The sequence below is a fragment of the Halyomorpha halys genome, unplaced genomic scaffold (assembly GCF_000696795.3).
Source record: "Halyomorpha halys isolate HHAL.00 unplaced genomic scaffold, Hhal_1.1 Scaffold413.1, whole genome shotgun sequence".
Taxonomy (NCBI): domain Eukaryota; kingdom Metazoa; phylum Arthropoda; class Insecta; order Hemiptera; family Pentatomidae; genus Halyomorpha; species Halyomorpha halys.
In genome coordinates, this window is record NW_027104790.1 from 536967 (window position 1) to 550907 (window position 13941).

The window sequence follows — 13941 nt, forward strand, 5'->3', positions numbered from 1 at the left end:
TCTACAATTAATAATCATAAACATTAACGAGGCAGGACTGTTCTACTTTTTGTACCCTAAGGGGTGTCCTGTGAGCATTTATCTCATGGTAGACAATTTGAATTACATTTTTTATATAATTGGATGTGATGACATAAGCCTTAATGATCACTTTCAATGCAATTTGAAATTGCAATTGTAATTATAGCTCTTCCATCAAGGGCTGAGAATCCAGATTTCGTAAAAGATCTAAGATCTTCTTACCTCGGCTTATGATTTAATATAAGAAACGCAGTTGTCCAGCTTAGCAAAATGCTCAAATGAGAAAAAAAAATGTCGTGCTAGGAGTGTACTGGTGAGTGAAATGCTCAGCCTTACATTGGTAAGATTGAATCGACAAGGAGGCCAGAACAAAACTGAATTGAGTATAGGTGGGGAGGTAAAAGACAGAGTAACATAAACAAGTGGCAAATACAACATCAAAGGGTTAATGGACTTAAGACTTAAGTATAAACAAAACAGACGAAATACAAGGTGTGTAAAATACGAATATATGTGTTTATTTCCAAATGTAAGCAAAATGCTCAAGGCTACACCTCTCCCAGGTTAAAAGATTTTTTTATTACCAACCTAATTACAACAAATAACCAACTTAATGAACAAAACTGACAATTGAACAAAATTTTTAACTCCATGTCACTTTAAATTATAAGCTAACAAAAAAATGAAAAATAGATTTATTTATTGATATTAACAACTGTATTAGATATAAACAATCAGTAAATGTTATGTGAGTTATATTGCATAATGGCATAATAGATACATGTGGAGAACCTACCCGTTAGTAGAACTCCAAAGTTAAAAGTAAAAAGTAATTGAATAATAACAAACATTGAAAATATCAGGTTAGCTTTTGAAATAAATAAAACATTTTATGGTGAATAGCTGACAAAATAACAGAGAAACAGAATATGTAAATAAAAACAAAGGTACTTATACATTAAATTAATGACCATTGTAGTTGGGTATCAATATAATACCATAAACATCTAATAGTTCAATTGTACAGTAAGTTAAAATGAGTAATAATAAAAAATAGAAACCTTAGAACTCTGTTTTATCATAAGTTAGGTTTTTGGGTTATGTTAGTATTGCATTGAGAGTACGATGTAACTAATAAATGATAATTATAACTAATAAATGTAATGTAACTAATAAAATAATTCTTATTTTGATTTAAAGTTTATTATTAAGGATAAATATTCAATCAAACCAAATTTAAAACAATAAATTTATTATAAAACATAAAAATAAATTATGTAACTTTTTACAAACCCTGAAGTAACATAACATTGCATTATAGTTTAAGTGTGCAGTCTTTAACTTTAAAATAGTAAATTTAAACCTCATTTCATAGAATGTAAGGAATAATTGCCTTCCTTTCCTTGGGATAATTTTTGAAAGTTTCTTTGTACCACCAATGACTCAACAGACCGCATTCAATCTAGAAACAAATAAAACATTTTGGACGTTGATACTTCTATCTAGAAATTACAAAATTCATAAGAAAACAAAATAAATACCTGATTTGCAATAACCCATAGAGTAACATAAGGCCAGTTAGTATTCCCCCACAAAATGGCCCACAAGCACAAATAGATTACTACTTCGCACATTAAATGAGGACAAGATACCAATTCAAAATACTTACCACGGGGTATATAGTGTTTAGTAGAACTAATTTTCCCTAAAATTAACCAAATAATAACTTACTCTCCTGATCAAAGCAGAAAAATATTAAATATATTATTCTAGTTTATATACAACTTTTATACAACCTTTGAAATGTTTTAGAAAAATTAAATTATTATTCCTAAAATATGTTTGTTTATATCCTGATTCATAAACCTGAACCTCTTCAATATATCCTTACTAACCTAACCAGCCTTTAACACTAACAATATTTTGGAAGCAGATTCCAAGGAAATATTATTAATCTGCATGGTCTCATTATTTTTCTACATTCAAATTTTATGACTACATTTTGAATTATGTGACATCAGCTCTATTCTATTCTGTAAATTACATTCACTCCTCTAAACAAAAGACTTATTTGAAAACAAAAACAGGAATAACTTGTCATTAATAAAATGTTTGGAAAACTATGGAGAAAATTACATCATTTTCCAAGATCGATACATGATTATACATTTATGAGTCATTCTACCAGAAAGATATATTTTTCTCCATATTCTTTTCTTACATGCATAAATATATTAAGCTTTATTAAAAAAAAAAAAAAAAAAAAATATGAATCTGTCAAATTGAAGAATTCTGTAAATCTCAAGTTAATAGGGTTATCATAAAGTATTAAACATTATTAGTAGCAAATATAATGTAAATATAAAACGGTCACCTTTTTCATTTTTTCTAAGTTGTCCTAGAATAACTGCAGAATCAAACTGAGTTTTATTGGCCCACAAGAATACTATAACCCCTAAAATTTGCCTCAGAGAAAAATCATAATTCATAGCCTCAAAGTCACCTAAAAATGCGCTTTAATTTTAATATTAATAAAAAAATCTTGGAATTAATAAATCATTATATAAAATTGCACAATTAGAATGAAAATTTTACACTTTTTCAAACATAATATTGTTTCAGCTTTAAAAGTTGTTTACATTTTTTTTTTATCTTATAATTAGGTTCCATGTCTTCTTTTTCATTTTGAGCCTTACTAATGAGTTTTATACTATCTGACCCCTTATTTTAATTCAATTACAAGAAACACAAATTAAAATTTTATGCAATTTTTTGACTTGTGACTGTTAACATTCTTTTTTTTTTTTTAAATCTACTTTTTTGAGTTGAGCCTATCATTACTACCTCATTCTCAATTCATTCAGAGTATAGTTAACTTTTCGAGTTTATTCAATATTAAGGTTTGAAGGAAGAAATATAATGTTAAGCTGCCTGGAAAAGTGAAGTCAAAAAAGGAGGGCCTTATAATAAACCCCAGAGGAGGAGCTGGCTGCCTTCTGTTTCAGTTTAGGATTAGATTACAACGGCAGACAAGTAAAAAAAACAAAACTAAACTATACCTCTATTTATACCTATTTATGTGTTGCATAAAAATGAATAAGTATAGACAGGATGTCTCTGAGTGTAGGTATCATATTATTTATATGAAGAAACAAATTTCCTTTTTTTTTTTTTTTTAATTTTATTCTATTTATTTTTTTTAGAATTAGGTAAGCGGGGACCCTTGAAAATTTTTTTGGGAACAACAATATTTGGGGACTGACAAGGCTCTACTAAAAAATAAAATATTGCAGAGTATTCTAACCAAAGAAATTGATCGAAAAATTTAGACACCAACACAACGCCTTAATTCATGAATTGCATCCATAAAATATAATTGAGGTGATAGCATAACAGTTGTTGTAGCATAATGCAAAGTTGTTGGAATGAATAATGAATGATTCACTGAAACAATAATTGGTGCTGATCCAATGAACATCTTCCAAGGGGTCAGTGTAGATAAGGGATTTTAAGGTCCGTCCTTGAAGAGGATCTGGAGTTGTGATGATATTCAGTGAAGGGAGGTTAAAAGTAAAGGTCTGTTTTCAGCATTGAAGTTCCAGCTTTACAGAGCCTTACATTATTGTTAAATAATTACACACTTTACTGGCTATCATAAAAAATATTCACCTATCTAGACCAAAGTCAAGGATTAAGTTCAAATTTTAAACTATATTAAAAACTTTCTGATGATACTTTGGTGTGCTACTTTCTACTCTTCTTCAAATACTTTTAAAGCAGCTTTAAATGCTAATGCATTAAATGCAAATGATGTCATCAGGAATGGGGCCATTATTTGATATTACTAGTGAATATACCTTTTTATTCTCCAGTCTATAAAGTTACCAAAGCTTATGGCATAAATCTTAGTATTTTTTATCTTTTAGGATAAGTATCTTTTCCTATTGCACTATGCTACTAACTCCAAGGACCCAGGTTCAAATCCAGCTATGGTAGATAATTACTGTCTGTTAGACTGTAGCTGTAAGTTAACCCTATGGGTTTTGTAGCCTTCCAGAGATCCACCCAACCTCATAAAGTGTGTACTCTTAATTGAGGAAAAATCTGGCGGTTGAGTATGATCTTGAAAAAATCACCTCTTTGTATAAGTGTTGTTCTAAAAATAGTGCTTCCTAACAAAGTACTGAAACAATAACCCTCCATGGGTCATAAGGGCTTCACATTATTATTATTATTATTACAATTTACCGATGTTTTATTACTATTATTATCAGACCATGAAACTTACAGGATCAACAGATAGGTTCCAAATCTATAACTTGTAATGTTTTTAGAATACTTATTTTTTATTTATATATAATTGTATCTTATTAATTTTAAATTCACATAATTGTGGTGTAAGACTCAAAAAAATGACGCCATAAGAGAATTTAAAAAAAAAAGACATTTTATAAGTACAATCTAAATAATGAGTAATAGTTATTTATAACAAATGTTATTTACTACCATTATTACCATTATACTAATTTACAAAAACAAAATAAGAAACAAAGCTGAAAAATCTACCAAAATATCATATCATATATGCCTATAATGATTTTATATATACTTATATAACTAATATATCACTATCCTATACACATGAGGTAATACAACAAACCTCTATTTAGGATTCCTGGAGCTTCGCAAAGAATGGCCAAAATAGCTCCAAAATAATGAAAATGGCCAACAAAATAGACCCCAATATTCATTTTGGCATCAGAAAAGACACTTACAAAATGTGTTTCATAAAACCTTCTACAACAATGTATTGCCATTAAGCCCATCGCAATGAAGGAAGCATCTGCAGACACTATATTATAAAAACAATTGAAATTTAAAATATAAACACCAAAAACATTACCAATTGAATACCATAAGCTCTTACCAGTGGGTTTTATTTGGCTACCACCAAAGAAAGATAATATGATCCTTAGATCCTCATTAAGTCCATAGATATAATTAAAATATGTTAAAAATAATAACAAAAAAGAAACCATTGAAAAAATACTGGCAAATACATAAAAGTGGCGAAACCAACTAAAAATATAAACAAAAATTAAAATTATTTTATTTCCAAATTTTAGTTAGATGGTCCAGGTGGCGGTCAAGAAAGGTACCCAAGAAGCAGAAAAACTATTATATGCTATATTATACCTGTCTTGGCCGCTACCCAGAACATCTTTCTACAATCACGACAAAAACAGTCAACTAATTATCTTCCAACATTTCCAAATTACTTTTCCTTTATAATCAGCAAACCAAATTCACAAGAAGAAATCATACTAATACACGCTCATCTCATAATTAGACTAAAAAATTACTGCAAGTTTTGGCATATCATAATCAACTTATAATTTTTTTTTTCATTGAAATTAGGTAAGATGATTAACAAAATCATTTTGTCATATATCAATATCAAAGTTATTATTAAATTAGCCACCATAGGGGTTTAAAATGCATAAAACAACATAGATGTAAATATTAAAGAATGTGGTAAATAGAAATTATAAAAAGGAATAGCTTTAGGATAAAAACCAAGTTGAGAAGAACTAAAAATATGAATCCACATATACATATTTACAATAATGAAAATCTTTATTGTAACCAGGATAATCACCTACATTGTACGGTCAAAACACGGAATAGAAAAATTTTTTCTTTTTTTTAAAATTTCGACTGATTTCAAAAAATAAAATGTTCTGGATCCCCTTATCACACACAACCCTCATATCTATAAACAAAATTTATATAACATATAAAGTAAAACATTGTGGAGGACTGAAATCCACCAGCTGACAACATTAATAAGTAAAGAACAATAATTAGCTATGATAAATCATAATGTTGTTCTCTAGTATTATAGTAATAGATAATAAAAAACAAAATGTGGAATGAATTCAGCTGAAATCCAGGTCTGGTACATATTTTCTCTAACAGATGATCAATTGGCTTTTTCAAGGCAGGACTAAAAATATGTTTGATGGGTCCATTCAACTTAACAAAAATAAATTACTGACATATATTAAGGAGTAAAACAGGCAGTTGAAGCACAATGCTGACCAAAATATCTCGATATATAATTACTTCTCTAACTTGTTTAGAAAATATTTCCATAAATAAAGGAATTAAGAAACAACATAGAAAAATAAGCACTTTTTATAGCACTACTGTTTATTCCCAGAAGAGTAAAACAATAATAAATAATGTACTAACAGAAATTGATTTCTCTAAATAATTGTTGCGGAATGTTGTATTATATATTTCTTTTTATTACAATATAATTATTTTATTAAAAATGCATGATGTTTAAATAATTATTATATCGCTGTTTCAGAACAATAACCCAATTGTAAAATTTTATGAAATTGACTATATTGTGTTGGTAGACTCAAAAAGGAATTTACTAGATTTTTGTAAATTGACATAATTGTACATCCAAAATTCTTCTCTTGGTGAATTTTGTAGGACTATTATTTCGACTTACAAGCACCTATTAAATCTATTTTTGAGCCCACCAACACAAAAATTTCAATTCCACAAAGTTTCTAGTTGCGTCACTGTTTTTCCAGACCAGCTATATTTTGTTTAAAATAAATGATGTTAATTAAATACGCTTTCATTTATTTTAAACACCTCTTCACTTAACAAAAGAATGGGTATAAATGAAGCGAAGTAACTATTAGCAGCCTTAATTAAGATACATAATTCCCCAATTCATAGAATTTAAATTTGGGAGAGATGCGAATAATAGCTTACAACCAGATGATTATGAAAGCAAAAGAGTGGTGAAAAATAGTTAGATATGCTACGCCATTTTGGTACATTTTAATAGGGATGTAACATGCCTCTAAATGAATGGTGTTCAAGAAAATATAAATAAAATTGAAACAGCTGCTACTACATAAAACAACATGAAAATGATCGTAAAACTGAGTGAAAATAAAAAAAAAAAAAAACTTGGAGTCAGACCAATAAAGGATATTCTCAAGCAGCATTGGTTAAAGTGGTTCAGGAATCTAAGCCACAGTAGTAATAATTTAAAATTGTATTCAGTGCTAGAAGCAATGTTGTAGGAATAGGACCAATGGAGTGGAGGATAACTACTGTACAACCAATGGAAAAAATGGGTAGAGTGATATAATAAATGGCTTCAGCCTATTCCATATTCAAATAAACAAAGGCCTCCAACTTTATCCTGTAGAGAGAAATCAAAGAACCCCTCACCTCTTAGGTACATAATCTGGTGTAAAAGATTGTTTCTTTCCATTAAGCTTTCCATATTTATACATAATGATAACATGAGATGGAAGATTTTTTTCAAACCAGTTCACAAATATTCCCAACAAAAAATGTGTAGCAGCCAAAAGTAAAAATATAATTTTAATATAGTTCAGGTTATAAGTTAGTAGTAAAGTATTAAGATTCAACATTTTTACACTCTGAACTGTATTAAATTTTAACGTAGATAACAAAGTACTTAAAAACAATAATATTATCTAATAAACATCAAAATTGTAAAAACAAATCAACAGATCCTAACTGTAAATGAAACTGAAAGTTTTATTCTTGAATAATGGAAGAATATTTAAATTATATTCTACATCCAGAAACAATTCATTAACTCATTTTCAATTTTATCTATAAAAATTAATTACTATACTAATGTCTAACAGATACTGTAATCATTTTATAAATACAAAACATTAATAACAATCTCAACATATTAGATTTGCGATCTCTCTGTTAACACTTAGTAACCTATACCAGCTTAAATATTAAAGTAGAAAAACTTTCTTGTGTATTTGACCAAGGTCTATACGAACTTTAGTAATGCTTTTAAAGCCTTCTATAATCTCTTCAAAAATCTAATTAACGTTTGCTAAAAATCTTAATCCCAGATCACACTTTTTGGCCAATGAGGAACCTAATCTTAGCCAGTCCCATAAGAAACCTCAACTTCCTTTGTACAAAATTATCACGTATTGTATGAAAAGTTTTGTAAAAGCCTGTGAGTTTTATCTGAGGCCCTTTACCATCGATTTAGTAAAATAAAATTTCTTAAAGGATTAAATAACCTAAAAGTAATAGTTATTAAAAACCTTAGAGAAATTTTTTAACTTCCTCTTCAACAAAAAGACGAGAATTGCTTAAACAAAAAAAGACAAAACAAATTTTCTGTATGGAATAGGGGTGTTTAATTTTATCTCTAAGAAGCCCTCAATATTGTGTGTTCTTTCATATTCTGAGTATCACTAATATGAAAGGTAGGTTGAAATGAGATATAGGCCAGGATAGAGAAGCTAGGATAAATTGGGGGGAACCGCAAGGGCACTTGTCTTTCGATGTTACCACAATGCTTGATGGAACCAGTCTCCCTAAACCAGACATTGTTTAGGAAAAAGATACACTAACGGGGAACAACAGTCTACCGACCTTAAGGGACAAGTTTGAGGAGAACCAGCCCTCAAAACTTGCGGGTTGGGAAAGGAAGGTAGAAGGATATTAAAATAACAATCCCAAAAATACTTTTCATTATACTACATAAGTACATTCTGGTAGAGCCCTGCAGGGACCGAGATGTAACCTAACGGTTTGTCTCGATAGAGCGATATCTCACAGAAAAAATAATACGTCGAGAGGCTATAATGAATTAATTTGGGCTCATCCAGGCAGGATCTAGTTTTATTGATAACCTATACAATAATTTAGTATTTACAGAGTCATACAATTTGATATACATTTACACAAAACAATGATTAATTATCTCGTCTTGGTCGAAAAGAGCCTAGTCAAACGTAACGTCCTTAGGGGCGCTGAGCCGGTTCTTGTTAGTTATAGTTAGATCACGCGCGCAACAGTGTGCCTTTACACCACTCCCCTCTAATGGTTGAAGTCCATAATCTTTTTTTTTTAATGTTTGTTTTTCCAAACATGATGAGTAAAACTTGGTTATGAAATTGATGTTTCATCTCTACTTCGGCTGTTAGTTGTTACTGTCCGCACTCACGAAATGCTATGGCCATTGCTATTGCGCAAAATATTGCGGTGATTGCAGCTTCTTAGATACACTGTTGATTGCTGCTACACAGAAAGCTGTGGCAGTTGCTGATTCATCAAATCTCTGGCCTAGGTTTGGTACACTTAGAAAAGTGTTTGGTGCATGTTTTGTTTATAATTGACCTGCCTACCGACAAAGCCAGCAGCAATACCTGTTTTTAATAGATTTGTTCAGCCAGGACCTTTTCACCTGTGTCTATTAGCCACCTGCGAAGTGCCTTTTGTTGATTTACCCGGCAAAGGTTTGACAAGACATACGGCAAAGACTTTTATAATATTTATAGTGGACACGCATTGTGGAGGCCTTCTGGTCAAGACTACCTAACATTATCAAACGGAGTCAGATCATTTAAAACAACCACCTCGACAGTTTCCTCTCAGTCTCTCCAGGCATTTTCATCAAATATGTCGCTAGAGGTAATGTTTTAATAGACTGATTTAAAAGGCCATTGGTAGCTTTGTGGGTTTTTTCTCACATACAAATTCACTCTCAAAAATCTCCGCAACTAACAGATGCTGTCCTGTGATGTGCTCTCGTGGTGATGTATTCTATTTTCTACTTCAAGGAAACGCATAAGAAAGGTCTTCTGATATCTCTGCGACAATTTGCCCCTCTTATCTGTTTTAAGTTCATTCGACGACCGTCTCATTGTCATTATCCAGCGAGTTGGTTTTACTAGTGTGTTGAGCTTCCGACTGTTTAAGTTAGTGTCCATCATCTTATCCCAAGGTATTGATCTGGAAGTAAAGATGGCTGATGAAAATATATTACAAGCTGTACCATAGTCCACTTCGGGGTCCAAATATGTCTGCCGTTGGAAGAATTATATATGCCTTCTTGTCCCACATCGGGGTCACCATTATGTTACACAGTTGTGGATTTTCAGTTACATATTGTTTAACTACAATGTTAAAATTTTCAATATATTCTTTTTAATAACAACTTATGATATTTTTTTAAAATCTCATTTTGAACATGATTGGTCCCATCGATATTTTAAACCTAATACGTAATAACTAATACCTGAGAACTAAATCACACGACAAAAGGAACTATTACTTTCTTATTAACCAGCCAACTGCAGATAATACGGTGATTCGTTTTCAGTTCCTATGATCGCAGCATATGTCCGTGAAACCCCTACGTTGTTTTAATTAATTATCTTTTAATTCCAACAGATTAATATTGCAGTCTCATGGATTTTATAACAAAAGGTTAGACAAATATATCACAAATGCATATTTATTTCTCAAAATCAGCCCAAAGAACACAGGGTAAACTATTTGATTTTACCTAGCACTGAAATGTATAACAAATTTAGATGCAAGCTTGTGACAAAGAAAAGCGAAACCATATCATCTTTAAGGAGAGGAGTGAACTGGGGATGTCCTTAATTTTCTTTTACATAAATTTAGACGTCGCTACGGAGTTTCCAGAAACTTTCCTTTGAAGGGAAAACGAAAATCACCAATGGAGAACTAGTTTATCTTCCTTCCACAACTGTCTTTTTCGAATATATTGTAACATTTCAACCCCCAATTATTTGATGCATTCTACCGCTGGTTTTGGACAGAAGATAATGCCAGTTCCTTGACACAAAGCGTTTCTTGGTGAATGATGCATTAGTATTTTAAGGGTAGTCACTTAAAATAATTTTATAAAAATCTCATGTGGCCCTATATAAGACGTTTATATCCAAATTCCATTTCCTAGACATTGTATTTCCATCACAAATTAAACACATTGGTTTTTATAGGTTTAAATTACTAATTTACCGTTACTTTGTTCAAACTATTCTCTTTTTTATTATTATTATTATTTATGTATATATATTTTTCTCGATAATTTGGTCTCAAGTCGGAGATGATTCAGGTATACTAATCCTTAAAGTTCCTTTCTTTTTATTGTTATTAAGTCCGAAGAAAGTATTAGTTAGTAACAATAAAAATGTCTTTATTATTCTCTAAGAAAAAGAAAGAAGACATATGGTAGGGAAATGATTTTGTTAAAGAAGCTCATCCAGGGTATTTTTGAAAACAATTTGCAGGGCAGAATACATTGTTTACCACATATTTGTAACTCTTTGCGGAAATAGGATACTGGGTTCATGGGGGATGTAATAGGCTTCCATTCAGTGTGCTAAGTAACTGCTGATTCAACTCTTACTTTGAAAGCTGTACAATGACATTTGTAAGCAGCAAAGATGTTTGCTGAGCTTAAACAATGTTTCTCATACACAGATATCATGAAATTCCCTTCTAGACTCACATAGAAAATATCAATAGATGCACAGCAATGTGAAATTTTCTAGTAACAAAATTTCACTTAATTTTTTGATTTACCAGCTGCATTTAAAATAATTATAAATCCATTTCTGGAAGCAGGTAGGATGCTGAAACCATTTCTTTTTATATGTTTTTCTGATAAAAAAAATAAGAGATTTTAACCGAAAGGGACAGATTTGGAGACCACAAAAAAGAATTTTTACAGAGATGGAAATATAATAAAAACAAAACACTGTTCATAAGATACACACTTCAGATAGAATAATCTGACATTACTATAACTAACAATTTTTTAAGAACAACCAACATGTACCTCAGAATTTTTTTGACCTATTCGACTAATTCTGAAACAATTTTTTACTGCTTTTTATTTGAATTTTATGACTGCCACAGTTTTTCATTCTCTTCTTAATACCTGATTCTCTGACCTTTCTGATTCAGTGCTAGACACCCTCTTTTTCCCAATGGCTGATGATAATTCTCAAGTCGATATATTTTTTTAATTAATAGCAAGAGGGCAATAAGTGATTATTAAAATAAAATTGTTAATGACTTTTAATCATTAATTGTGACTGTACTTAAACTCCAGATGAAAGTTTATTTTATTATGAAATAGTCCTGAAGAATAAAAAAGAAATACTGCTACAGGTAAGAGGAGTATCTGTATGTTTAAAGAAAATTAGTTAATCTATCGATAACATTCAAGAGTAGAAACAATAATTTGTACATAAAAAGGAAGGGTGGGGAATATTTAAAATAATTGGAATTTTTTTTTTAGGAAGACACTCGTGTGTTGAAATTTATAATTAATACTTAAGATGATTAATCTATAAAGAATTAGCAAACAAATATAATCAAATAAACACACAAAACATTTGATAACATAAACCAAAAGTTATACGAAGATAAAATATAACAATAGAAACATCTTCCAAAATATTAAATAATGTAAAAATAACAGTATAACATTATGTGTTTTTAAAACAGTCTGATGTGCCATCACACGATGAGAGTCACAGAACTATACTCAGTTCAACTAAAGAATACTAGTGAAACAGCCTCCTTTCCCTACAAGGGGTGGGATTTTCTCATAAATCTGTACTCATTACCCTTAAAACAGGTAATAACATTAATATGGTATATTATAGATTACTTAGATAATATTTAAGTATTTGGAACATGAAACTTAATTATTGATAAATATGTATTCTGGACTGCAAAAAAGTATTAAATTAAGGTATGATGGGTCTAAATGACTAGACTAGTAATGTAACAAAGCAAGGCTTGTAACTCACAACTCACAAGTATTCTTTTGATAGTAAAATTAGAGGTACTAAACAGTTTATTATCACTTAAAGAGAACAGTATAGATGTTTTTTATTAAATCATTATTTATGTTTAATGTACTGTTCTCTTTTAAGGTAATAACTAGAAGGGTTTACAATAAATAAGAGTGATTTAGTAATAGCAAATGATAAAGTAAATTATCAAACTTGCCTACACTTTAAATTGTCTTGGGATTATATCTTTATAAAAACTTAAACGTTAGAAACATAATTATTAATAACCACTATAAGACAAGATACAATGGTATACTTATAAATATAAAAAATAAATAAATATCTAAATATTTCAACGGGTATTTAAAAAATTCAAAAAGGACAAAACATAGATTTAAAAACATACAAAAGAGAAATTTAGATAATATTCATTATTATTTATATATTTTTATCAGTGTCAGGTACAAAATTAAGCCAACATATATCTAAAAACAATATAATCACATCTAGTAACTAAATATAAGTTTTTGCCTAAAAGCATTCAGCTAAATGCAATATTTATTAAGGCAACAACTAATAAACAAAATAAATATCTATTTGATAAATTCAAGCAATAATGCCAGTGAAATAAGAATTTCAGGAGTCATACGGAGATTCATCAATAATAATAATACTGAAAGTAATGAAGGTAATACAACGAAGTCGAATAAGACTTAAGTATTATGAAATAAAATATTTATACAAATGTACCTGAATCAACTTAAACAAAGACAAAATAACAAGATTCATCACAACTTATCATTTCTTACCAAAAATACATAAAGAATAGTTAAAACATTAAAAAATTAAAATAACATGAATGTTGTCAAGTATATTTTTTATACATGATTTATAATTTAAGGGAAAAAGTGAAAATATATTTTGGTATTATTACAAAATATTTTCTTATAAAATTAATTTATCTCTGTCAATTTCAGTAATTAATTCTGGACCTACACATCTAACAATAAGAAAATTATACTTTCGGGTTGATCTATAACTTATTTACCAGCATGGCTCTCAATTTATAAAGGATAGAATAAATACAGATACAGGATGTGTTATGTCTTTAGTAATATATTTACAAGATAAAACAAATTTTATTTACAAATCTTATTTTGTTGCTATATACGATAGGATTTATGTACAATATATTTTTATTTCTAACCTATTTTATTAATAAATCAGTCTGAAACACATTTTACAGAAATACTAC

The 13941-nt window shown here is 29.5% G+C and overlaps 1 protein-coding gene across 3 annotated transcripts; it reads right to left on the minus strand.

Annotated features, from left to right (window-relative positions):
• Nucleotides 1-1256: 1256 nt before the first annotated feature.
• On the minus strand, nt 1257-7988 carry LOC106682440 (polyprenol reductase). 3 transcript variants are annotated; one of them, XM_067045293.1, is made up of 6 exons: nt 7887-7988; nt 4949-5100; nt 4682-4873; nt 2396-2524; nt 1563-1726; nt 1257-1483 (listed from the first exon to the last, which is right to left on the minus strand). In XM_067045293.1, exons 2-6 carry the CDS (start codon nt 5058-5060, stop codon nt 1391-1393), a joined length of 690 nt encoding a protein of 229 aa, XP_066901394.1. In that variant the 5' UTR covers nt 5061-5100; nt 7887-7988; the 3' UTR covers nt 1257-1390. The 3 variants fall into 3 exon arrangements, with proteins under 3 accessions (XP_066901394.1, XP_014278777.1, XP_066901396.1); XM_014423291.3 differs by lacking the exon at nt 7887-7988 and adding an exon at nt 7288-7584; XM_067045295.1 differs by lacking the exons at nt 1563-1726; nt 7887-7988 and adding an exon at nt 7288-7590.
• Nucleotides 7989-13941: the final 5953 nt, after the last annotated feature.

Coding starts and splice junctions, on each gene's coding strand:
- LOC106682440 (XM_014423291.3), bottom strand. CDS start 7,493: ATGTTGAATCTTAATACTTTACTACTAACTTATAACCTGAACTATATT. Junction 2,525..4,681: donor TCCAGGAATCCTAAATAGAG/GTTTGTTGTATT, acceptor GCGCATTTTTAG/GTGACTTTGAGGCTATGAAT. Junction 1,484..1,562: donor TATGGGTTATTGCAAATCAG/GTATTTATTTTG, acceptor ATTTGTTTCTAG/ATTGAATGCGGTCTGTTGAG.